We start from the raw sequence: 20,899 nt of genomic DNA on the forward strand, positions 1-20,899 counted from the left end.
CGCAGTGATCGAAAAGACTCTCCCTTGGGAGGAGAAGATCCGTTCAGTGAGAACATTATGAGGGCAAAAGTGCCAAGGAACTTTAAAAGCCCTGATATGGACCTCTACGACGGAACCACAGATCCAAAGCATCATTTAAGCAATTTTAAAAGTCGGATGTACCTAGCCGACGCTTCTGATGCTACTCGATGCAAGGCTTTCCCAACAACCCTTACTAAAGCAGCGATGAAGTAGTTTGATAGCCTCCCCCCAAGGTCGGTCACCAGTTTTGACGACCTCTCGTGGAAGTTCTTCATGCGATTCTCAATCCAAAAGGACAAGGTAAAGCATGCACCAAGCCTCCTGGGAGTAAAACAGGAGATCGAGGAACTTTTAAGGGACTACATGGAAAGGTTCAACAAAGCGTGCTTAGAAATTCAAGATCTGCCCATGGAGGCAGTAATTATGGGCCTAGTAAATGGACTCCGAGAAGGCTCCTTCTCCCAGTCCATCTTGAAAAGGCACCCGACCTCCCTGAGTGATGTACAGGAGAAAGCTGAGAAGTACATCAACATAGAGAAAAATGTCAGACTTCGAGAGACAAGCTGGCAACCTGGGCACTCTCACTCATCAAAAGAGAGAGAAAAAGAGCCCAAGAATAAAGAGGAAGTCGGCCCAGAAAGGCCTAGGAGATATCACTCCTATACTCCTCTACGAGTTTTCTTAGTTGATGTATACAGAAAAATTTTTCATACAGAAAGACTACCTCCCCCTAGGCCCATCAAAAATAAAAAGAGGGGGGGAAGCCGTGGCGACTACTGTGAGTACCATAAACTATATGGTCACTCAACAAATGATTGTTACAACCTAAAAAATGTGGTAGAAAAGCTGGCCAGAGAAGGTCGACTTGATAAATATCTCATAAAAAGGTCGGATCATCATGGCAAAACAAAGCGAGATGACGAGGGCCGAAGATACCCACCACCACAAACCCCGAAAAGACATATACACATGATCTCAGGAGGATTCGGTGGAGGTGGTCTCACCAAGTCATCTCGCAAGAGACACTTGAATGAAGTCTACCAGGTCGGGAGCGAAGCTCCTGACCTACCCATTATTTCTTTCACTAAAGAAGATGGGCAAGGTATCATTCTTGGACATGATGATCCAGTCGTGATAACCATGATCATGGCCAATGCACATCTTCACAGAACTCTGGTAGATTAGGAAAGCTCCGCCGATATTCTGTTCAAATCGGCATTTGATAAGCTAGGGCTGGATAAAAAGGAGTTAAGAGCTTACCCCGATACCCTATATGGGCTGGAGGATACACCAATAAAGCCACTAGGATTCATCCCCTTCCACACAACTATTGAAAAAGGGGCAAAATCCAAAACTCTGAGTATCGACTTCATAGTCGTCGATGTGGGTTCAGCTTACAATGTCCTAATAGGCAGAACCACCATAAATTGGCTCAGAGCAATGGTGTCCACCCCCACCTTTGCATGAAATTCCCAACACCAGAGGGAATTGAAACCATTAGAGGAGACCAGAAATTAGCGAGAAAATGCTACAACGAAAGCCTGAACTTGAGAGGAAAGGGTAAGGAGGTGCACACCATTGAGCTCGGAGGAATCAGAGCTAAAAAAGAGTTGCGACCACAACCCAGGGGAAAAACTGAGGACGTACAGGTTGGAGAAGAGGAAGGAAAAAAACACCAACATAGGAGCCAACCTGAAAAAAGATTTGAAGCAGAAGCTTATAAGGCTCCTACGAGAGAATTCCGACCTCTTCGCCTGAAAAGCCTCCGACATGTCAGGGATAGATCCCGAACTCATGTCACATAGACTATCAGTATACCCCGGATCGCGACCTGTTCAGCAAAGAAGGCGGAAGCTCGGGCCTGAATGAGCTCAAGTAGTAGAAGAGTAAGTAAAAGCCCTCCTAGAAGCCGGCTTCATCAAAGAGGTCAAGTATCCGGCATGGCTTGCGAATGTGTTGCTGGTCAAAAAGCAAAACGGCAAGTGGAGGATGTGCGTCGATTACACTGACCTGAACAAGGCGTGTCCTAAAGACCCATATCCACTTTCTAACATTGATACCTTAGTAGACTCCAGCTCGGGGTATCAATACTTGTCGTTTATGGACGTGTACTCGGGATACAATCGAATTCCGATGTACAAGCCGGATAAAGAAAAGACATTTTTCATCACGCCAAGAGCAAACTATTGCTATGTGGTCATGCCTTTCGGATTGAAAAATGCAGGAGCCACATATCAAAGGCTGATGAATAAGGTCTTTGCCCCTCACCTTGGAAGTTTAATGGAAGTCTATGTAGACGACATGCTGGTAAAAACCAAGGATGAGGGTGACCTCTTGACCGATCTCTCGCAAGTCTTTAACACCATTAAGATGCATGTAATGAGATTGAATCCCACAAAATGCACCTTCGCGGGGAAGGCAGGAAAATTTCTAAGATTTATGGTTACACAAAGGGGGATTGAAGCCAATCCTAACAAATGCAGAGCAGTCCTAGAAATGAAAAGCCCGACTTGTTTAAGGAAGGTCCAGCAGTTGAATTGCCGACTTGCAGCTCTCTCCAGGTTCTTGGCAGGATCAACATTAAGATCCCTGCCACTCTTCTCTCTACTAAGAAAAGGATGCCAGTTTGAATGGACTCCTAAGTGCGAAGAAGCATTTCAGGAATTCAAAAGGTTTTTAAGCCAACCTCCCATCCTAACCCGACCTGAAGTTGGGGAAGAACTCGTCCTGTATTTGTCCGTAGCCGACAAAACTGTAGCATCAGCTCTAATACGGGAAGACGAGGTCGGACAGCATCCTGTATACTTCACCAGCAAAGTTCTACAAGGCCTTGAGTTGAGGTATCAAAAACTCGAGAAGTTTGCATATGCCTTAATAGTAGCTTTCGAAGGTTACGGCCTTATCTCCAAACTCACACAATAAGAGTTCGAACGAACCAGCCCATGAAGTAAATCCTGCAGAAGACGGATATCGCGCGGGTAGAATGGTTCAATGGGCTATAGAACTATCCGAGTTCGACCTCAAGTACGAAACTCGGACAGTAATCAAAGCCGAATGCCTTACCGATTTCGTGGCAGAGTATGCAGGAGATCAAGAGGAAACTTCCACTGCATGGGAGTTATACGTAGATGGATCTTCCAACCAAGAGGGTATTCAAATAGAAGTATCCCTCAAATTTGAATTTTCAGCTTCTAATAATCAGGCAGAATATGAAGCCTTGATTGCAGGATTAAAGCTAGCAGAAGAAGTCGGTGCGACCAAAGTAGTTGTGTCCAGCGACTCTCAGGTGGTAACCTCCCAAATAAATAGAGAGTATCAGGCTAAAGACCCCAATATGAAGAGGTACTTAGACAAAACCCTGGAGCATCTTAGGCGTTTTGCAGAGACCGAAGTCAAACACATAACTCGGGATCTCAACAGCAGAGCAGACGCACTCTCCAAACTAGCAAGTACCAAGCCAGGAGGGAATAATAGAAGCCTGATCACAGAAACTCTCCAAGAACCCTCAATTACAAAAACAGAGGGAAGACAAGACGTCCTTGAAGTATCTGGATTAGACCTCCAATGGATGAACCCACTAATCGAATATATGAAATTCGACATCCTACCCAAAGAGGAAAAAGAGGTCAAGAAAATACGGAGGGAAGCACAAAACTACACTTTGGTAAAAAATATCCTTTATGAAAGTGGGATATCTACACCATTGTTAAAATGCGTCCCGACCTCAAGGACAACTGAAGTGTTAGAAGAGGTCCATAATGGTATCTCCGGAAATCATCTCGGAGCGAGGTCTTTGGCTAGGAAAGTCATACGAGTCAGGTTCTACTAGCCGACCTTACAAAAAGATGCCATCGAGTTCATAAAGAAGTGTCAACCATGCCAAATGCATACAAACTTCCATGTCGCTCCTCCCGAGGAGCTCATTAGCATAACTTCTCCATGGCCTTTTGCAAAATGGGGATTGAACCTATTGGGACCCTTTTCCCAAGCGCCTGGACAAGTAAAGTACCTAATAGTGGGAGTAGACTACTTCACGAAGTGGATAGAAGCAGAACCACTAGCCACCATTACAGCCCAGAGAAGTCGGAAGTTCCTCTACAAGAACATTATCACAAGGTATGGAGTCCCCCACTCCATCACCACTGATAATGGCACTGAGTTCACCGACTCAACCTTCAGAAACCTGGTAGCCAGTATGAAGATCAAGCATCAGTTCACCTCGGTAGAACACCCACAAGCAAATGGGCAAGACGAGGCAGCCAATAAAGTCATACTGGCAGGACTAAAGAAAAGATTGCAAGATGCAAAGGGATCATGGATTGAGGAACTCCCTCAAGTACTATGAGCCTATCGGACTACACCTCAGTCTGCTACAGGAGAAACACCCTTCCGACTTGCTTATGGCATAGAAGCCATGATACCAGTGGAAATCAATGAGCAAAGTCCAAGAGTGAGCTTCTACAACGAGGTTGGCAACGTACAGGGGCACAAAGAAGAACTCGAGCTACTTCCCGAAGTTTGAGAACAAGCCCAGATAAGAGAAGCAGTGCTGAAGTAAAGGATGACAAACAGATACAACAAAAAGGTCATTCGAAGAAGCTTCGCCTCAGACGACTTGGTCTTGATCAGAAATGACATCGGAGTCAACAAGTCAGGGGAAGGAAAGCTTGCTGCTAATTGGAAAGGGCCATATAAGATAAGTGAAGTCTTAGGAAAGGGATACTACAGGTAACCGACTTGATCGGGACCGAACTACCTAGGTCGTGGCATGCTTGTAATATGAAAAGGTACTATAGTTAAAAGCGAACTCCACTCCTTGATGTACTCTTTTTCCCGACTTCATGGTTTTTTCCCAAAAAGAAGGATTTTTCCTGAAGGGGATTTAACGAGGCATCAAAGTGTAGGCTAAGGGGCAACAATTTTCAACCCCTTAGTAGTAAAAAGTACCTTCATCAATAAACAAAGATCCTTTTCTACATCTCTTTGTACATTCCATTAAGTTACTATCATTTTTCTATGAAATGCGCCGACTTAAACTCGACAAAACGTGAAAATTTCATGCCCGACCTGCGTGGTCGACAGGATAAAACGACGAGGTACAAGTCGGTGTAAAGAGGTTATAAAAGCAGATCATGATAACTCGGAAGTGTTACGACTAATAAGTCGAAAAAACCGAGAAAACTTGAAATGCATCGCGAAAATAACCTAAGTTATGAACAATTCAGATAGAAAAATTTGAATTCATAAGGAATGCAAAAAGAGAAAAAAAGAAAATCATCAAAAATCAAAGGCAGAGGCTAGCTCAAGTCTTTGAAAAATCTAACGACAATTCAGACAAAGCACAGCCTGCCTAGATAAAAGGTTTTTTTCCAAAAACAAAAAGATCAAAAGGGTTTTCATAAAAAGCCTAACAAAGGAAAAGTCATAGAAAGCATGCACAAGACAATTAATCATAAACCCCTTATCCAAAAAGGGGGGCAGGAATTAAAGCATTTTTTGTTAAACGGCCATAAAAGGCCAAGGAAAGTCAAGAGTAATCACCACAAAAATAATAAAAAGATAAAAATTGTTCAAAAGAGGCCCACAAGCCGGGCCCAAAATAGCTCAAATCAAGTAGAAGAAGGATCGGCATCACCAGAAGGTAGGGAGGTCGGGTCAGCAGTAGGGGAGGATGGAGCAGTCTCTTCAGCAGCAGGAGTCGGAACGTCTGAAGACGTCGGCTGAGATCCCTCTCGTTGATCCTCACGAGGAGGAGACTCTACAATCCTTTGACCACGGGTCTTTAGCTCAGAATCTGTCTCAGGACGGGGAGGAGAAACAATAGTGTCATTCACCACAATCTTATCAGGATCCAGAGGAGAAAGGTCCAGGCCAGGAGCAATAACTTCGACCTAGTCTTTAAAGATCCTACAGGCCTCCTCCGAGCTCTCCGCTACGGAGTCCTCCAGATCCTGATAAGCCTCTCAACCTTTCTCCAACTCCCGCTGAAGATCAATGTTGTCAGTAAAGATCCTGATGTAATTCTACTCCGCCTTTTCCTTCAGGCCCTCCGCCATGGCACACTGGGCTATCAGCTTCTTTTCCCTCTCCTGAAGTCAGGACCTCTCCTCCTTCAAGCCAGCAACTTCCTCCAAAAGCCTCTTCTGTTCCTCTTAATAAAGGAAAATCCTCCCCTCCAACTCTTCAACTTTTTGGGTAGAACCCAAAGAGCTAAGGGGAGTATTCTCAAAAATATCAAGAAGTTTCGTGCATACCCCAGTAGCCCGAACACTCCCCTGAACCAGGATATTAAGATGGTTTCGAACGGAAGCATCATCCATATTAATATGAGTATGGGGAAAGATGTGATTCTGAATGAATTGGGGACCATCAAAATCCCTGGAAGAAGTACCTGACCCCGATGTCTTGCGCTTCTTCCTCTCAGGTTCAAGGGAAGCTCGGGCAAGAAGGGTAGGAGAAAGAAGAGAAGAGGCAGAAGTAGAAGTTACCATAATGGGGCAAGAAGAGGCCCCCAAATCATGAGGGGGAGGAGGAGGAGGAGGAGGAGGAGGAGGAAGGGGAAGAGTGCCGGCAGCCCTCGCGGCATCAACCCGTGCCCGTGACCTTCTTTTAGCATCTTGAACCTTCTGGTAAGAAGCACTGGAACCTTTCTTCACCATCTCTGGAAAGAAGAAAACAAAAAGTTAGGTTACCACAAGTCGGAAACAACTAATCGAAAGATTACAAGTCGAAATTTATTAAAAAGCAACAATAAAGCTACCTAATTGTGTCCGCACAAAATTCGGAGACTCCTGAAGAAACCTTTTTGTATCCAAATAAGGGATTCTTTTCCAAACTTTTTGGAAGAACCCCACAACAACCTCTTCAACCTCATCCAAGTCATGCAGGCCGTATTTCTCCACAGGAGAGGCCTCCAACCAGTATAGAAGAAAGTGAGAAGAAGAATTTTTATCAAGAAAAAAGACTTAATTCTTAATTCTTATTGCTGAGCTAATTGTTCCATGCCTTTTTCTTTTTCTCTATTTGCCTTTTATTTATTTATTTATTTATCCATGCTTTTAGACATGGTGATCTCTTAAATTTGATAATTTATTAAGGTAGAACGGTGTCGTCGTATCGAGGACTAAGGCCCAGTTTGGGTAAATAGCTTAATTAAGTTATTTTTGAAGAAATACTTTAAACAATAAATACTTATATTAAAAGTAGCTTATAAATAAGTTATTTTGTGTTTGGTTTTTTAGTTCTAAAAGTACTTATTTTAAGAGAAAAGTGATAAAAAGCTTTTTATTATGAGAGAAGTTATTTTTTTTAACTTCTCCTTAAGCACCAAAATAGCTTTTTAGAAAGTTACAGACATTAATACTACACATTTTCATAAATTAAAAATAAAAAAAAATCACTTATGAACCTATCCAAAAGGCCCTAAATGTTTCTCGTTACTACTGCTGCTGAGCTAATTTTGGACTTGTTATTGCTCGCTTGCTTGCTTGCTTCTATCTTCTAGGGTTTTTTTTTTTAAACGTTCTGACAGAGAACTCTTTTAATTATTGGACTAACCACTAGGCCCATTTATTTTTTCTTTGTTGGGTCTTTGTTTTTTTTTTTCAAAGTGTGAAGTGTAGACCCGCTAGAATCTGTGGTTTGGCGCCAATTATACAATAGGCATAAGCATAACCATTCACCATTTACTACTGAGTGCCAATTTGATGTTCTTCAATCTTCAGTATCAACGACCTAACTCGGATTTACCATCAACGAAGAGTTTAGTGTAGCAACGCATCGATGGCGGAGACTATCTCTCCCATGGAAATCGACGGCAACGAAACCCCTTTCCCTTCAAGTACCGACAAGGGTAAGAGGGTCTTCGTCGCCGGGAACAACTCCGGTAAAGGCAAGGCCACTCCGTGGGTCGAGAAGTACCGCCCTCAGTCCCTAGATGACGTCGCTGCTCACCGTGACATCATCAGTACCAGTAAGCTGCTTTTTTCCTGTCAACCCCCCCCCCTTAGGGTTTATGATTTCCTTTTTTTTGTTAAATGTTAATCCTTTTTCGAACCTAATCTCATTATATAGAATTTTTTCAGTATTTTTTGCGTGAGTTACTTTATTTCTTTTGGTGAATAGTTGTTCCTCCTATGATAGTAATACTACTAGGGTTTTAGGTATGTGGTGAATGGTGGTGCTATTTAGTTGAGTCGCGACAACATGGTTAGTAAGGGATTCCTTTTACTTCAGTCCTGGAATTTCGTTTGGGAATTTAATATATTCGTGCAAGTGTAATGGAAATAGAGGAGCTTGCATTATTCAGCTAGTCTTAGATCTTTTTATTTTTCGGTTATGTTTCTTTCTTAATTTGGTTTAGTAGATGCTTTGAAAATAAAAGGATTAATTTCCGTAAATTTTTTTCCGGAATAAAATGATTATGGTGTTTCTTTCATCTCTTGTGGTCAGGTTTTCACTTTATTCATTTACTGTTTCTCTTTTTGGTAGTTGATAGGCTGACTACTGAGAACAGATTGCCACATCTTCTACTATATGGTCCACCTGGCACGGGCAAAACTTCGACTATTCTTGCCGTGGCACGCAAACTCTATGGAAAGCAATACCACAAGATGATTTTGGAGCTCAATGCCTCTGATGAAAGAGGAATTGATGTTGTACGGCAGCAGATTCAAGATTTTGCTAGCACCCAGAGCTTAACATTTGGGTTGTATTCTCTGCTCATTCTCTTTTTCTACTTATAAATCTTTATTGTGTGATTGACTAGTTTTTTACTTCAATGGTTTGTGCTTTGGAGTTAGTGTCAGTGGTGTACCTGATTCTGAGTTCTTTACAGTCCTATATCATTGGCATTGTAATATTCAGAAATCTCTATTTTTGAGACTTGAATATGCAGGTTGTAACTTATATACGTGTTTTCATGAATCTCCTCATCAGTGAGCTCCTAATTTAGTCTATTCGAAAGTTGCACATTAAAGTTGTTGTTATTGTATTGTGTAATTTTTAGTCCACTAGATGGGTTAATGAGACAATTTTTTCCCCTTTAACTAACCCTCAAGTTACCTCTGTTTAGTGCAAAGGCCTTAGTGAAATTGGTCTTGCTAGATGAAGCAGATGCCATGACAAAGGATGCCCAATTTGCATTACGTAGAGGTATATGGTCGTTTTTATACTCTGATTCACTTCTGTGTATAGCTTCAATATATAACCATTCATCTTCTTGGGTGCAGTGATTGAGAAATATACAAAAAGTACAAGGTTTGCACTTATCTGCAATCATGTAAATAAGATTATCCCTGCACTACAATCAAGGTGCACTCGATTTCGATTTGCCCCTCTTGATGAAGTCCATGTCACTGATAGACTGAAGCATGTTATTAAAGCTGAAGGGTAAGTTTCACCAACTGTATTATACAGCCTCCAATTCGATGTATGCTGAAATGCTCAATTTAAAATGGAAAGGGTATTATATTCTCTGGTTAATACCAACAATTAAATCATAGGATCAGGGTCATCTACACTGGAACAGTAGGTGTAATTAGAGAGATAAAAACAGGTATTGCGGGTGCCAAATTTCAAAAATTGTAAGACTCAATTCTTGTTTCTATCGCTTGGTAACTCCACATGCAGTTCAACTGCGATGATTAAATCCTCGAATTTTATTTGTTCTTTTTATGTGATTTGTATGATCAATTATTGCAGTGAAATTTCTATTCAGTTTAGTCTGTCACTGAGGTTTATTCATAATTTTTTAAAGGTTTATTAAGGACACGATTAATTTGTTTGGATGTTCAGCAAAAGTTGTAATTTGAATCTTGTACACTGCCTTTAAATGTGGAATGCAATTATTGTAATGAAAAACTAATATCTGTGCAATATAATATTGAATGGGCTGTGCATATTAATCTCCAATCCCATTGACATCTCACATCTCTTTCCTTCCTACTAGATATTCACTCTACTACATTGTTATTGATAGTTGTATCACTGTGATCCAATTTTGAATAACTTAGAATATGATGATTTCCATTCTGTGATTGAACTAGGCTTGATGTTGAAGACAGTGGCTTAGCTGCACTTGTTCGCCTTAGCAATGGTGATATGAGAAAGGCTTTGAATATTCTTCAGGTGGTATTTCTTAATTAAATTATGCTTGCATTTTGATGTTTCTTTTGTCAAATAAAAGTGGTAATTGTAGATTTTTGGTAAAAAAAAAAATTGTAACCTCATTTTTGGAATGGGTACTTATTTCATCTGTGTGCACTCCTTGCTGCTTACATAGACATATTGTGATGTACATACTCATACTGTTATTTTGCAAATTTACAGAGTCAATATACAAAATTATGGAATCTAGGGTCCTTCCTGGTGAAGTCTTGAATTGTACTAATTTCATTCTTGTTTTCTGATTAAAATGACAAGACTTTTCTGTTTAAGACTGCATATAATACATCACCGCTATTAATTTTTGTATTAAATTATCATCATTTGATCCTTTATGTGAATGCATGCCAGTATTGTCAAAGTTTTGACTTTTTAGGTTGTTAGGCTCCCATGACTTTCTTTCACTCAGCTCATGTCTAACTATCTGGGATAACTACCATGTCTCAATTCTTATCCTTGGGAATCGTATTCTCATTTATTAGAACCTGATGTTATTTAATTTTTCCATTGTGTCAATGGATCCTATATGACAGTTTCCGTTGCTTTTAAATATTTGCAGTCAACGCATATGGCTTCTCAGCAGATAACAGAAGAAGCTGTATACCTGTGCACTGGAAATCCATTGCCCAAAGATATTGAGCAAATATCTTATTGGCTGCTAAATGAACAATTTTCAGAGAGTTTTAGAAGTAACAAGTGATTCCTTACTTTTATAGTGAAGTTTAAAGATGCAACTTATGATTTATATCTGGCATTAATTTTATAGGAATACATGAAATCAAGACAAGGAAAGGATTGGCCCTGGTAGATATTGTGAGAGAAGTGACAATGTGAGCCTTATGCATTGTCTTGCTGTCCATCTTCTCCTCTAATTATTATTATTATTTTTTGCCCCTTATCTTTACTATATTGTTATCACAGGTTTGTCTTTAAGATTAAGATGCCTCCAGATGTCCGAGTACAGTTGATTAATGATTTGGCAGACATAGAGTATGTATCGCTATACTATCTATTCTTTTGCACAAGTCTGAGAACATTATTTAATTATTATTCACACATGAATGAAGAATCAGTAATTCTGTATGCATTGGAAGTATATATGCCCAAATAACCAGTCTCTATTATGTTAGATATGATATCATCCATTATTATCAATGCAGTTAAGGGTTAAACAGCGTGTTGTTGTCCCCTCCCCTCCCCCTGTTCCTATTGATTAGTATGTGATGTGAAGGAAATTTCATCTCTTACAGGTACAGATTAAGTTTTGGGTGCAATGACAAGCTTCAGCTTGGTTCAATTATTGCTACGTTTACTCGAGCCAGATCTGCACTGGTTGCTGCTGCTAAATAGCCTACTTTGATCTGTTCAACTTGGTGACTGCTTTCACATGCTCTTTGGCTTGGCTTGCCAGCTTTTGCACCATCAAGAATGAGTTTAGGGTCTAATTTGTAAAGACAAACGTTGTTTGTCGGTTTTTAACTTAAAACCAGTTTTCACTTTACATAATCTCAAGTTAGATCTTTCAGTATTTATTATCGTAATTTATCAACATGTTCACTGCTATTCAGTTTAAGAGAGACATCGGAATGAATGGCTTCCCTACCTTTGACTGAACCCATACAAGTTAATGCCAGATTAGAGTTGCATCCTAATTAGTATAGGATAAATGTTTTAGAATTAAAGAACTAACATAGTGAAATAAGGATGAGATTATGCAATGATTTGATAGTGTAATAATACATTAGTTTCCAAGTCATAAGGGATGCAAATGTCAAGCTAATAAATGGATTTGTGAAATAATAACTAATAAGATCCCACATGACACGATTCTAGCAAAGACATTATGATGTTACACATAACCTATCTCTTTACAGAAAGCAAAATGTATAAAAAGTGACTAGTTAAGATTTATTAAATAATTTATCATATTTGATTAAATTATTATCTAACATTTGTCAACTGTCAAAATTCGAGACGAAAAAAACTAATCAATGTTATGTATATGTAGACAGCAGTATAAGATCACTTAGCTAGAGTTGGACAACTATCTAGTAAATTATGTAAACTAGACTTACTATGACTTCAAAGTGAAAACTGGAAAAAACATGAATTCTGCATACATACTTTATTTTCCTAAATCCGTGCTCGAGAAATCAATAGACCTAAACACACAATACGGGGTAATCTAATTAAAATAATGAACAGTACAATATTTAATACTATATTCTGGTAAAATATGCGTGTTCGTCAGAGACACATCTCACCCTCCAACCACTACACAAATTACATCATGCCTAGACCTAAATATGTAACTATTTGACATAATGTCACCATTATCACATCATAATATTTTATTCTTGCCACCATATATTTTAATTCGGTGTCAAAATCAATAAGGGGAAAAAAAAAAAAAAACAAGAGACAATATTGAAATGAAATGGTCTCGAGACTCAACTGCGTTACACTTCAGATATGATAGAATGGATAGAATATATATATATATAGATTAAAAAGTAAACGCAGTACTAGGTCGCAATCATACAAACTACTTGAAACAAATTTTATTTTTTATCATTAATATCAATGAAATAAAATTATTTTTAATTCTCATGTTGAAATTTAAAATTAAAATTAAAATTAAAATTTAAAATTTAAATTTCAAATAATTTAAGAAATTATGTGGCACAGAATAAAATTAACCATTTATATTGACTAATCATAAATAGATGGAAACAACATACACCACCATCCACCGTATAGTTTACCCCCTCCGGTCTTACACTCTACATTGTACAAAATAAACTATACACAGCCTAACCTAGCGACTACCCAACATCCACCGTCAGACTCCCCAAACGATATTCTAATCCCACGACCCAAATCAATGGGCGCACAATGCTGCACACCTAACGCATGCATTTTTTCATTTTCCCTTCTTCAGATTCTCCCCTTGCTGTTCCATCTCGTTGACCCATCCATGGACTCGCACCCGCACAGGCACACTCATGGACCTTAACGTCTCGTGCTGCCGTGGAATGCACCATACTGCATATCAAAGGTTTTCCATAAAAAGATTCTTTCTCTGGTGTTCTACTATTACTAGCGCGTTCAGAACGGTTTCGGAAGGTTCATGAACATATCCTGGAGCGGCGACATCTGATTGTTACCCTGAAACGGGAACCCAAAACCGTTGGTGAGTGTGGCATCGAGGTAATTATACGCACTTTCGAGGTTTTTATCCCACTCGTTCCACTTTGGCTCGCTCTGAACCTCGCTCGCAAACTCCGGCGACACCACCTGCTCCGAGCAACTCGAGTCCGTGTGAAGCTTCGGAACCGAATCGGAGTTGTCGAAGTACATATAATCTGTCGTCACGCCGCCTGCCGAAGCCTGAGCCGTAGGAGGATGCGGTGGAAGTACGCCCCCGCCGCCGCCACGTGGAACTATATCGGGCTTCTTGTCTTCGACTTCCGAAGATTCGGCCTTCTGGTTCACGACGGTACTGACGCCGCTGCTCGGTTGTTGCTTCTCGATTGATCCTTTCTTATTGTAGATGCGACACAGCACCCAGTCATCCAGCTGAAAAAAACCACAATGGTTTTATCAGTCAACAAATAATCGCACAATAATCCGCAAAATGTTTATTAGATCTATCCATAGAAAACTTGTAGAAGGTAATGATTGTGATTCTTCGTGATCGTATTAATTGATTAATTTCCTTTTTAAAAAATAAAAATCAATTTGAGACAGTTCATGCACACACGCCACAAGTTTGCATGTTCAACTTGTGATCAGTCAATGTCACGCATCAAATGATCACGAAGGTGTGTGTCATGAGAACAAATTTGGGCCACATGTTTTTTCACCAAAAATTCTCAACGGGTCCACACGCAGCTTCTTATCTTTATGCTGTACAACAAGATAATCACTGCTTATTTGTATGGCTGGCCACACTGACTGGCCGCAAAACAAGAAGATTAGGGACCAGAGGGGTAAATTGGTAATCTCATCCCATCATAATGAATTTTTTTTTTATGACTCTGTACTTGACAACTAATCAGCTAGATATATACCCTGAGGCTATTCTTTTTGCGAACAGAACGATCTACGTCTGCAAGACGATATTCGTGCATAATCCAATTGGTCTTATCTCCTTTGGGAGCCTTTCCAGAGTAAAAGACCAGAGCTTTCTTAATCCCAACTGGTTTGGGTTGTCCAATAGGCTTATCGGCTCCGGTTGCCTTCCAGTAACCAGTTCCTGCAGCCCGATTCGGTCTAGACCCATTCGGATATTTTCTATCTCTAGGTGAAAAAAAATACCACTCCTTCTCACCATAGGATGCCATACCTGCAAAAAACAATATTATAATTAAATAGTCAGTCACAACAAGTATATATTAACGAATTAAAAACTAATTAACATTACAGTAATTACCAGGAAGGTCCCAGGGATCATATTTATAAAGGTCGATCTCGGCAATGATCGGAACAGCAATCGGTTGTGAAGTGCATTTACGGCAGAGATAGTGCAACACGAGTTCTTCATCTGTTGGATGGAATCGAAATCCAGGCGGCAATTGAAGCTCCGATGCCATTTTTGAAAGAACTGAGATACTTTAGTGAAACCTAAATAATTAGAGTGAGATCTGGTGAAGGTAGATAAGAAGCTTTTAGCCCCTCTGAAAGACTTAGAAGAACTACGGCTGCGCTTGAAACTTAAAACGTAAGGGAGAGAAGGGTATTTATAGCGAGCGAAGGGGGACACGTGGCATGGTAAGCCAGCTGTTTCTAGAATACACGTGGGCGATAACGTTTTCTCTGGTGGTGGTGGTGAGCGTGAAGCGGGTGAGGGGGGTCTAAAGAGCGAGGGGGTGGTGACGCAGTTGGACACGTGTCGATCAGTCAAGTGTGGTGCGTGCGTGTCGAGAGCCCACAAGAGATGATTTTGTCACTGCTTACGACACTCGTTTTGGACGGGCCTGAGGCCCAGTCGGTTGGGCCCCATCTTCTCACTGCTCATGGAGTCGGCGCCTTCTTTTGATTTTGTTGCAGTGTGTTTCACGGTGAAATGAGGGTGCACGTGGCAGTTCGAGGATTTTCTACCGTTCGATCGTCGACTCGCGTGATTTATGATTTGGAGCTTCTCCATCGACACCATGCCCCACCATACCGCGTGGTCTCTTGCGGCTCCAAAACTTTTTCCCTACTCAAATATTTTAATATTTTTATTTCAAAATAAATATCTAAATTTATTGCAAAGAATTTTAAATCAATTTTAAATCAATTTTTATTATTTTAAAAGTCTTAACTATTATTAGTGATGAAAATAATTTTAAAAAAATTCTATAATAATAAAATTTAATTGAATATCAAAATAGTTTATTTAAAAAATTTTAGTGACCAATTAAAATAATCACTCATTATTTTAATCAGCAGATTCTCAATTTTTAGAAAAAGAAAATTAATTAGGTTTTGTCTGATTCTGAAATTGGTATAAATGATTTTTCTTATCTGGCTCTCTCGCTATATTAGAAATTAAGAATAGAGATAAATATATTTGTTTCATCTTTTTGTGAAAGTTATTTATTATTAAGGAATGTGGTAGTTCTAATTTCTAAATATATGTAGGTGATGAAGAAAACTGAAAAATGCAATATTGCTGTCATGAATGATTATTTCTTTCCGGATTATGAAACGAGTAACATGCATAATGCATTAACCGGTATAACATAGTGGCTACTTTTTATATCTCAATAAAAATGGTAAATTAGAAAGCAACTTAGTAAGCTAGCAGCCGCCTTCGATTCAGAATACTACATTCAACGTTTCGAATAATATGGTAGTAATATATATTTATCTTTACAATATGATTATAAACAAAGAATTTAGTGTGTGTGTGAGAATTAATATTTGTAAATGAATATTGGTATAAATGTATTTTTTAATAGTTAATTTTGGTTGAAATTAAATTGATGTTAATATGATTTGTGTTTGGATATTTTTTGTCAAATATAATTTTGAATAAATAAATATTATTTAAATAATATTAACTAAAATTATGTTAGAGTATAAAATTATTAAAAAACATAATTTATATAATTCTTTATATTACTTTTGTAATTTAATTTTATAATAAAATGTATATTTAAAAAACCTAAATATTATTTTATGGTTTAAAAAATAAAAATCAAATTTTGAAAAAAAGATATCAAATTACAATTAAGATTTATTTTAAGTAAAATTATACTATTTGATCCATTTATTTAAAATAATATTAAGTCTGAAAGTATATAGTGCTCAAATTCTACTATATTTTCAATTTCAAACCAACAATTGAAAAATCATTATTATACTATTAAGAAGTATTTTAATAAACAAAAAACAAGCTACCTAAATAAAATGTTTGAAATATTGCAAACGCGAATACAATTTTTATATTTCTACAAAAACCGCGAGAGGGTATGACAGATTCTGGATTGAATGTAAACTGCTACAAGGTGTCACAGTTTACATTGTGGCAGGTATGATATTTCTATAGCGATTTTTGAACGAACTAAACAATAAAAAAATTGTTATACCCTACAATAATTTCTTCACAAATAATACATTGCAGAAATCGCAGTACCCCTATAGTAGTTTATATATGCCTATAAATCTGCTGGATTCAGTAGCGGATTCTTCATTTCAATTGAAACAAAAAATTTTAGAGAGAGAAGTTGTTTGTTTAGAGAGAGAGAGTTGTGGATTGAGAGAAATTAAAGAGGAAAAGGCTTGGAGATGATTTGGCCACTTGAAATTCCTAAGGTGTCATTTTCAAGCGGGACCATGGCGGATGAAGGTAGCTTGTACGGTAACACCCTACCACACAGAGCTTTACACCTAGGATGTAAAACAGAGGTTGCGAAGCGCTACGGCCTCTTAAAATAAAATATATATAGTATAATAAATGGAAGGATATAATATACGATGAACCTTAAAGAAAAGGTAAAGCCAAAATCGCAAAATATAAAAGCGCAACGCTAAAAAAACGTGATTACTTGCGTGAGAAGAAAACTAAAGTTCATAAGTATAATCAAACAAAAAGTAGGAATAGAGGGTCAAGGATACAAGATAACAAGCTCCTAACTCAGCCTGCGAAGCCAATGTTGGCCGGAGAGTATTTACATACATATAAACATAACTCGATATCAAAAAATACATATATAAAACCCTAGTTCTCCATAATCCTCTAGGAGGAGCAAAATAAACAAATATATCAGAGGAGAATCTATATATACATATATCAAACGATCAAAAGAAACCCCAAAAGAAACCACTTCACTGCAAAAGCTCCAGACGCCTAACGAGGTGCCTCTCGACCTGCATCTGAAAAATAACAACACAGTATGAAATGAGAACCGGAGGTTCTCAGCATGGTAAAGGTGCCACGCACATAAGATATAAGGTTCTGGGAATGTCAGAGGCAATCCTAGAACGCCGACACAAAGATTATAAACCTTAAAGAACTAAAATATAAGCCATAAAGTAGGGTAGTTTTCTAAGATTTTCTAAACTAAACTGATTTCTTAAATCTAACCAAAACTGAACTGGAATCCTAAATCTCTCCGTCTTTTCTCCAATCCTCCATCTCCGTTGAGATTACAGAGACAATCAAGCAGACAAAAGCAGACACAGGTAGAATACAAGTAGTACAAATAGTAAGTATATCAACTAGCATGTTATAAGCAGTTAGGCATTCCCAGTTAATGCACAATCAAACAATTCAAACAATATGTACATGATGCATGCCTGTCCTATGGCTGATGAGGCTCATCTGTCGGTTATCAAGCCAACCCAACAAGTCTGAAACCTTTGGACTGTCCCTCGTCGCGCATCCCATGAGTCTATGCTTAGCTTTTTCTCTTTTTCATTCATAATTCATACATTCATATATATATAACTTTACTCAATGGGGGTTGCCATTCCCGGGAATTTATACGTTCCCGGCACTCTTACGACGTAGGGTCAATAGAGTATTGAGTTTTAACCTAGAACACGTGGTGGCATGCCACGGTACTTTACCCAAGAAAACTCATATCTCAGATAATCATTTATATTCATTCATATACATCTCATAATCAGTCATTATAGCTGTCAAATCACTTTATATCTCATATGTTTGCATCCTTTTATATAGTTTATCATAACCCGGAGCAAGTGGGGCGAAACCACAACCCTCGCGTCTACCCGGGGAGCCTCTATACTAACCAATATGGAGCAAGTGAGGCAAAATCACAACCCTTGCGTCTACCCAGGAGGTACGTTCTCATATGCCCAGGAGAAACAAAGGAGGGGATCCTAACCTCCCACCATCTCGCTGCGGGCGATTTTACAATACCAGGAGGAACAAAGAAGGGGATCTTCACCTTCCACTATCTCCTAGGGTCACACTTTTGAGAAAGAGTACTCAGATGCAACATTCATTCTTTTCTTTAGCCAATTTCATAATTCAAGTAGTACCCTATATATATATATATATATATATATATATATATATATATATATATATATACCACTTATCTTCTTATACCTAAATCATCACTTTTCAACCTTACTTCACCACCAAGATACCTCAATTTCCTATCTTCATCTTATTATTAGGCTTACTAACAAGATCTAGGGTTAAAGGAATGAAAATAGAGATTTAGAGGTTTAAAATTAGACTTATAAAACATAAAATTAAGTTTTGCTGAAACAGGAGTCACGCGTATGCGTGGGAGTGCACTTCTGAAATGTCACGCGTATGCGTGGGAGTGCATTTGGCCCATTTCGTGTATGCATAGTCTTGTCTGCGTACGCATGTACGCGAGGTAGAATCAACCCTTCACGAATGAAGGGTATGCGTACGTATACAATGCAGTTTGGCCAGAAATGGCTAAGTCTGCAGAATTCCAACTTCGCCCTCCAAACTTCTAACGCGCATAACTTTTTCGTTTTAAAATATTTTTTATCTGTTCTTCGAACAGCGTAAACTTCACGGACCCAACTTTCATTTGGAATAAGTTTAAAATCATTTGGGGGTTTGGAATCCAAGTTATGGCTTACCGAAGTTTGGTCAAAAATCAATTTTTTTTTTACAAAATCTTCCAAACCTCTATTTTCACAAAACATAAGTCACTAGTTATATTCACTCAACAATACCCTACATCAAGTCATACTAGATTCATAACAACACAGCCCCACAACCTACCATAACCAGTCATACCTTAATTGTTCATAATTTCATCCATAGACTCCACAATTAGCCAACAAATTCATCATATATCACCACCTACTCATACTCATCCATATCAACATATCAACCTTCAAAAACTCATCACTTAGCATCCTAATCTCGTCGCAAATAATAATCACCAAAAATTACTCAATCCACATCAACAAATATCATCAAAGGTACTAAGGAATCAACATTCTCATACATTCCAACATATCCTATGGTCATCTAGCCTAAGTTTTCACAAAATCTTACATATTAAATACAAGAAACATAAACCATACCTTGACCGATTTTCACGTATTACCTGAGACAATCCACTAATGCACCGAACACAGCCCTAAGAGATCCGGAATCACCAAGGCAATGTCACCCAACCTCCACCAAGTCTCAAGTGTCCACTAATCAAGCTCCAATCAATATATATACACCTAACTTCACATCACCACACATATACATATCCAAATTTAATACCCAACACACGAAATTAGAGAATTAACTAGAGTTTTAGGATTCTCACCTTACCAATGGGAAATTGGGACAAGACTCGGCAAGTCCACCAAGTTAATTTGATCCTAAACACCGAAATTTAACAATTTTCAACATCTTTGCTCGTGAATTTTTGAAACTGAAACTGAGAAAATTGAAGAAGAAAACGTGACTCTCTTACCTTACAATGTACTGGGCTTTGTAGAGTTCGATGCTGTGGTCGCGTGGCCGCAAACGGATCGTCAATCAGAGCTCCAAATCAAAAGTTACGTGGATTTGAATTAACGCCAAGGGTTTGGAACCTTTTCCCCTTTCCTTGCATGCTCCACGGGTTCTTCTTTGAAGAAGAAGAAGAATGAGCTGATGCTCATTAACTTAAAGGAGTTGGTTGGGCCCACGGCCCCGGTTTGGATCCGGTTCGACTAGTTCGGCCCAATCTTGGGCTAAATTCTTTGAAATTAGTGTCAAAATTCTTGTTTTAATTAGCCCTATCTAATTAAACTATAAAATTCGCATTTCTAATTTCTTTTATTAAAAATTAATTTATTGATTAATTATTCGCTAATTTTGCGAGGTTTACATGTACCGACTCAACGGCGTTGCTCACATTGCTGGTGGCATCAATGAAGATGTAAGTTTGTTTTTTTTTAGTTGTTAAATTTTATAACATAATATGTAGTATTTAGGGTGCAGGAATTAGAATACAAAATTTAAGATTTGTAGCTTAGTATTTAAAATTTAAGATTTAAAATTTAAAATTAAGGATATGGTGTTTAAGATTTATTTTAAATGTAGAATGTTTGTCCTTTAGTAATTGAGATTTAGGATTCAAATTTTAAATATAGTGTTTAAGGTTTGTAGGTTTAATTTTTAAATATAGTATTTTAAAATTAGAAGTTTTGTAGTTTAGTATTTGAAATTTAAGACTTAAATCAACCACGTGCAACTTTTACCGAACTCCTTGTATCTCCC

The 20,899-nt window shown here is 38.4% G+C and overlaps 3 protein-coding genes and 2 long non-coding RNA genes across 6 annotated transcripts; 3 read left to right on the top strand and 2 right to left on the bottom strand.

The window, feature by feature from the left end:
* The first annotated feature begins 294 nt into the window (after nucleotides 1-294).
* LOC107607819 (uncharacterized) lies at nucleotides 295-1,206 on the top strand. Its single transcript, XM_016309721.2, has one exon. It carries the CDS (start codon nucleotides 295-297, stop codon nucleotides 1,204-1,206), a length of 912 nt encoding a protein of 303 aa, XP_016165207.2.
* Nucleotides 1,207-7,632: 6,426 nt separating this feature from the next.
* Nucleotides 7,633-11,787, top strand: RFC3 (replication factor C subunit 3). The gene is made up of 9 exons (XM_016308017.3): nucleotides 7,633-7,993; nucleotides 8,512-8,728; nucleotides 9,095-9,174; nucleotides 9,252-9,411; nucleotides 10,068-10,149; nucleotides 10,745-10,874; nucleotides 10,952-11,015; nucleotides 11,107-11,175; nucleotides 11,436-11,787. Exons 1-9 carry the CDS (start codon nucleotides 7,804-7,806, stop codon nucleotides 11,533-11,535), a joined length of 1,092 nt encoding a protein of 363 aa, XP_016163503.1. The 5' UTR covers nucleotides 7,633-7,803; the 3' UTR covers nucleotides 11,536-11,787.
* Nucleotides 11,788-12,617: 830 nt separating this feature from the next.
* LOC148554272 (uncharacterized) lies at nucleotides 12,618-15,425 on the top strand. The gene is made up of 2 exons (XR_015892139.1): nucleotides 12,618-13,791; nucleotides 13,834-15,425. It is a non-coding gene; the product is annotated as an uncharacterized LOC148554272 (long non-coding RNA).
* Nucleotides 12,866-15,012, bottom strand: LOC107606052 (NAC domain-containing protein 2). Its single transcript, XM_016308018.3, has 3 exons — nucleotides 14,621-15,012; nucleotides 14,259-14,533; nucleotides 12,866-13,764 (listed from the first exon to the last, which is right to left on the bottom strand). The coding sequence occupies exons 1-3, from the start codon at nucleotides 14,778-14,780 to the stop codon at nucleotides 13,294-13,296; spliced, it is 906 nt and encodes a 301-aa protein (XP_016163504.1). The 5' UTR covers nucleotides 14,781-15,012; the 3' UTR covers nucleotides 12,866-13,293.
* Nucleotides 15,426-17,239: 1,814 nt separating the features above from the next.
* LOC107608491 (uncharacterized) lies at nucleotides 17,240-20,250 on the bottom strand. 2 transcript variants are annotated; one of them, XR_015892138.1, is made up of 4 exons: nucleotides 20,109-20,250; nucleotides 19,959-20,013; nucleotides 19,723-19,869; nucleotides 17,240-17,550 (listed from the first exon to the last, which is right to left on the bottom strand). It is a non-coding gene; the product is annotated as an uncharacterized LOC107608491 (long non-coding RNA). The 2 variants fall into 2 exon arrangements; XR_001612882.3 differs by having other exon boundaries at nucleotides 19,723-19,873.
* Between the last annotated feature and the right edge of the window lie 649 nt (nucleotides 20,251-20,899).

This window comes from Arachis ipaensis, chromosome B7 (assembly GCF_059453495.1).
Source record: "Arachis ipaensis isolate K30076 ecotype BB chromosome B7, ASM5945349v1, whole genome shotgun sequence".
Classification (NCBI taxonomy): domain Eukaryota; kingdom Viridiplantae; phylum Streptophyta; class Magnoliopsida; order Fabales; family Fabaceae; genus Arachis; species Arachis ipaensis.

What these genes read in the sequence shown, in the direction of transcription:
- LOC107607819 (XM_016309721.2), top strand. Translation starts at nt 295, where the DNA reads ATGCGATTCTCAATCCAAAAGGACAAGGTAAAGCATGCACCAAGCCTC.
- LOC107606052 (XM_016308018.3), bottom strand. Translation starts at nt 14,780, where the DNA reads ATGGCATCGGAGCTTCAATTGCCGCCTGGATTTCGATTCCATCCAACA. An exon ending in TGATCCCTGGGACCTTCCTG is followed by an intron (nt 14,534 to 14,620) that starts GTAATTACTGTA and finishes TGTTTTTTGCAG; the next exon opens with GTATGGCATCCTATGGTGAG. An exon ending in GCAAAAAGAATAGCCTCAGG is followed by an intron (nt 13,765 to 14,258) that starts GTATATATCTAG and finishes GGTTTTTTTCAG; the next exon opens with CTGGATGACTGGGTGCTGTG.
- RFC3 (XM_016308017.3), top strand. Translation starts at nt 7,804, where the DNA reads ATGGCGGAGACTATCTCTCCCATGGAAATCGACGGCAACGAAACCCCT. An exon ending in CCGTGACATCATCAGTACCA is followed by an intron (nt 7,994 to 8,511) that starts GTAAGCTGCTTT and finishes TCTTTTTGGTAG; the next exon opens with TTGATAGGCTGACTACTGAG. An exon ending in ACCCAGAGCTTAACATTTGG is followed by an intron (nt 8,729 to 9,094) that starts GTTGTATTCTCT and finishes ACCTCTGTTTAG; the next exon opens with TGCAAAGGCCTTAGTGAAAT.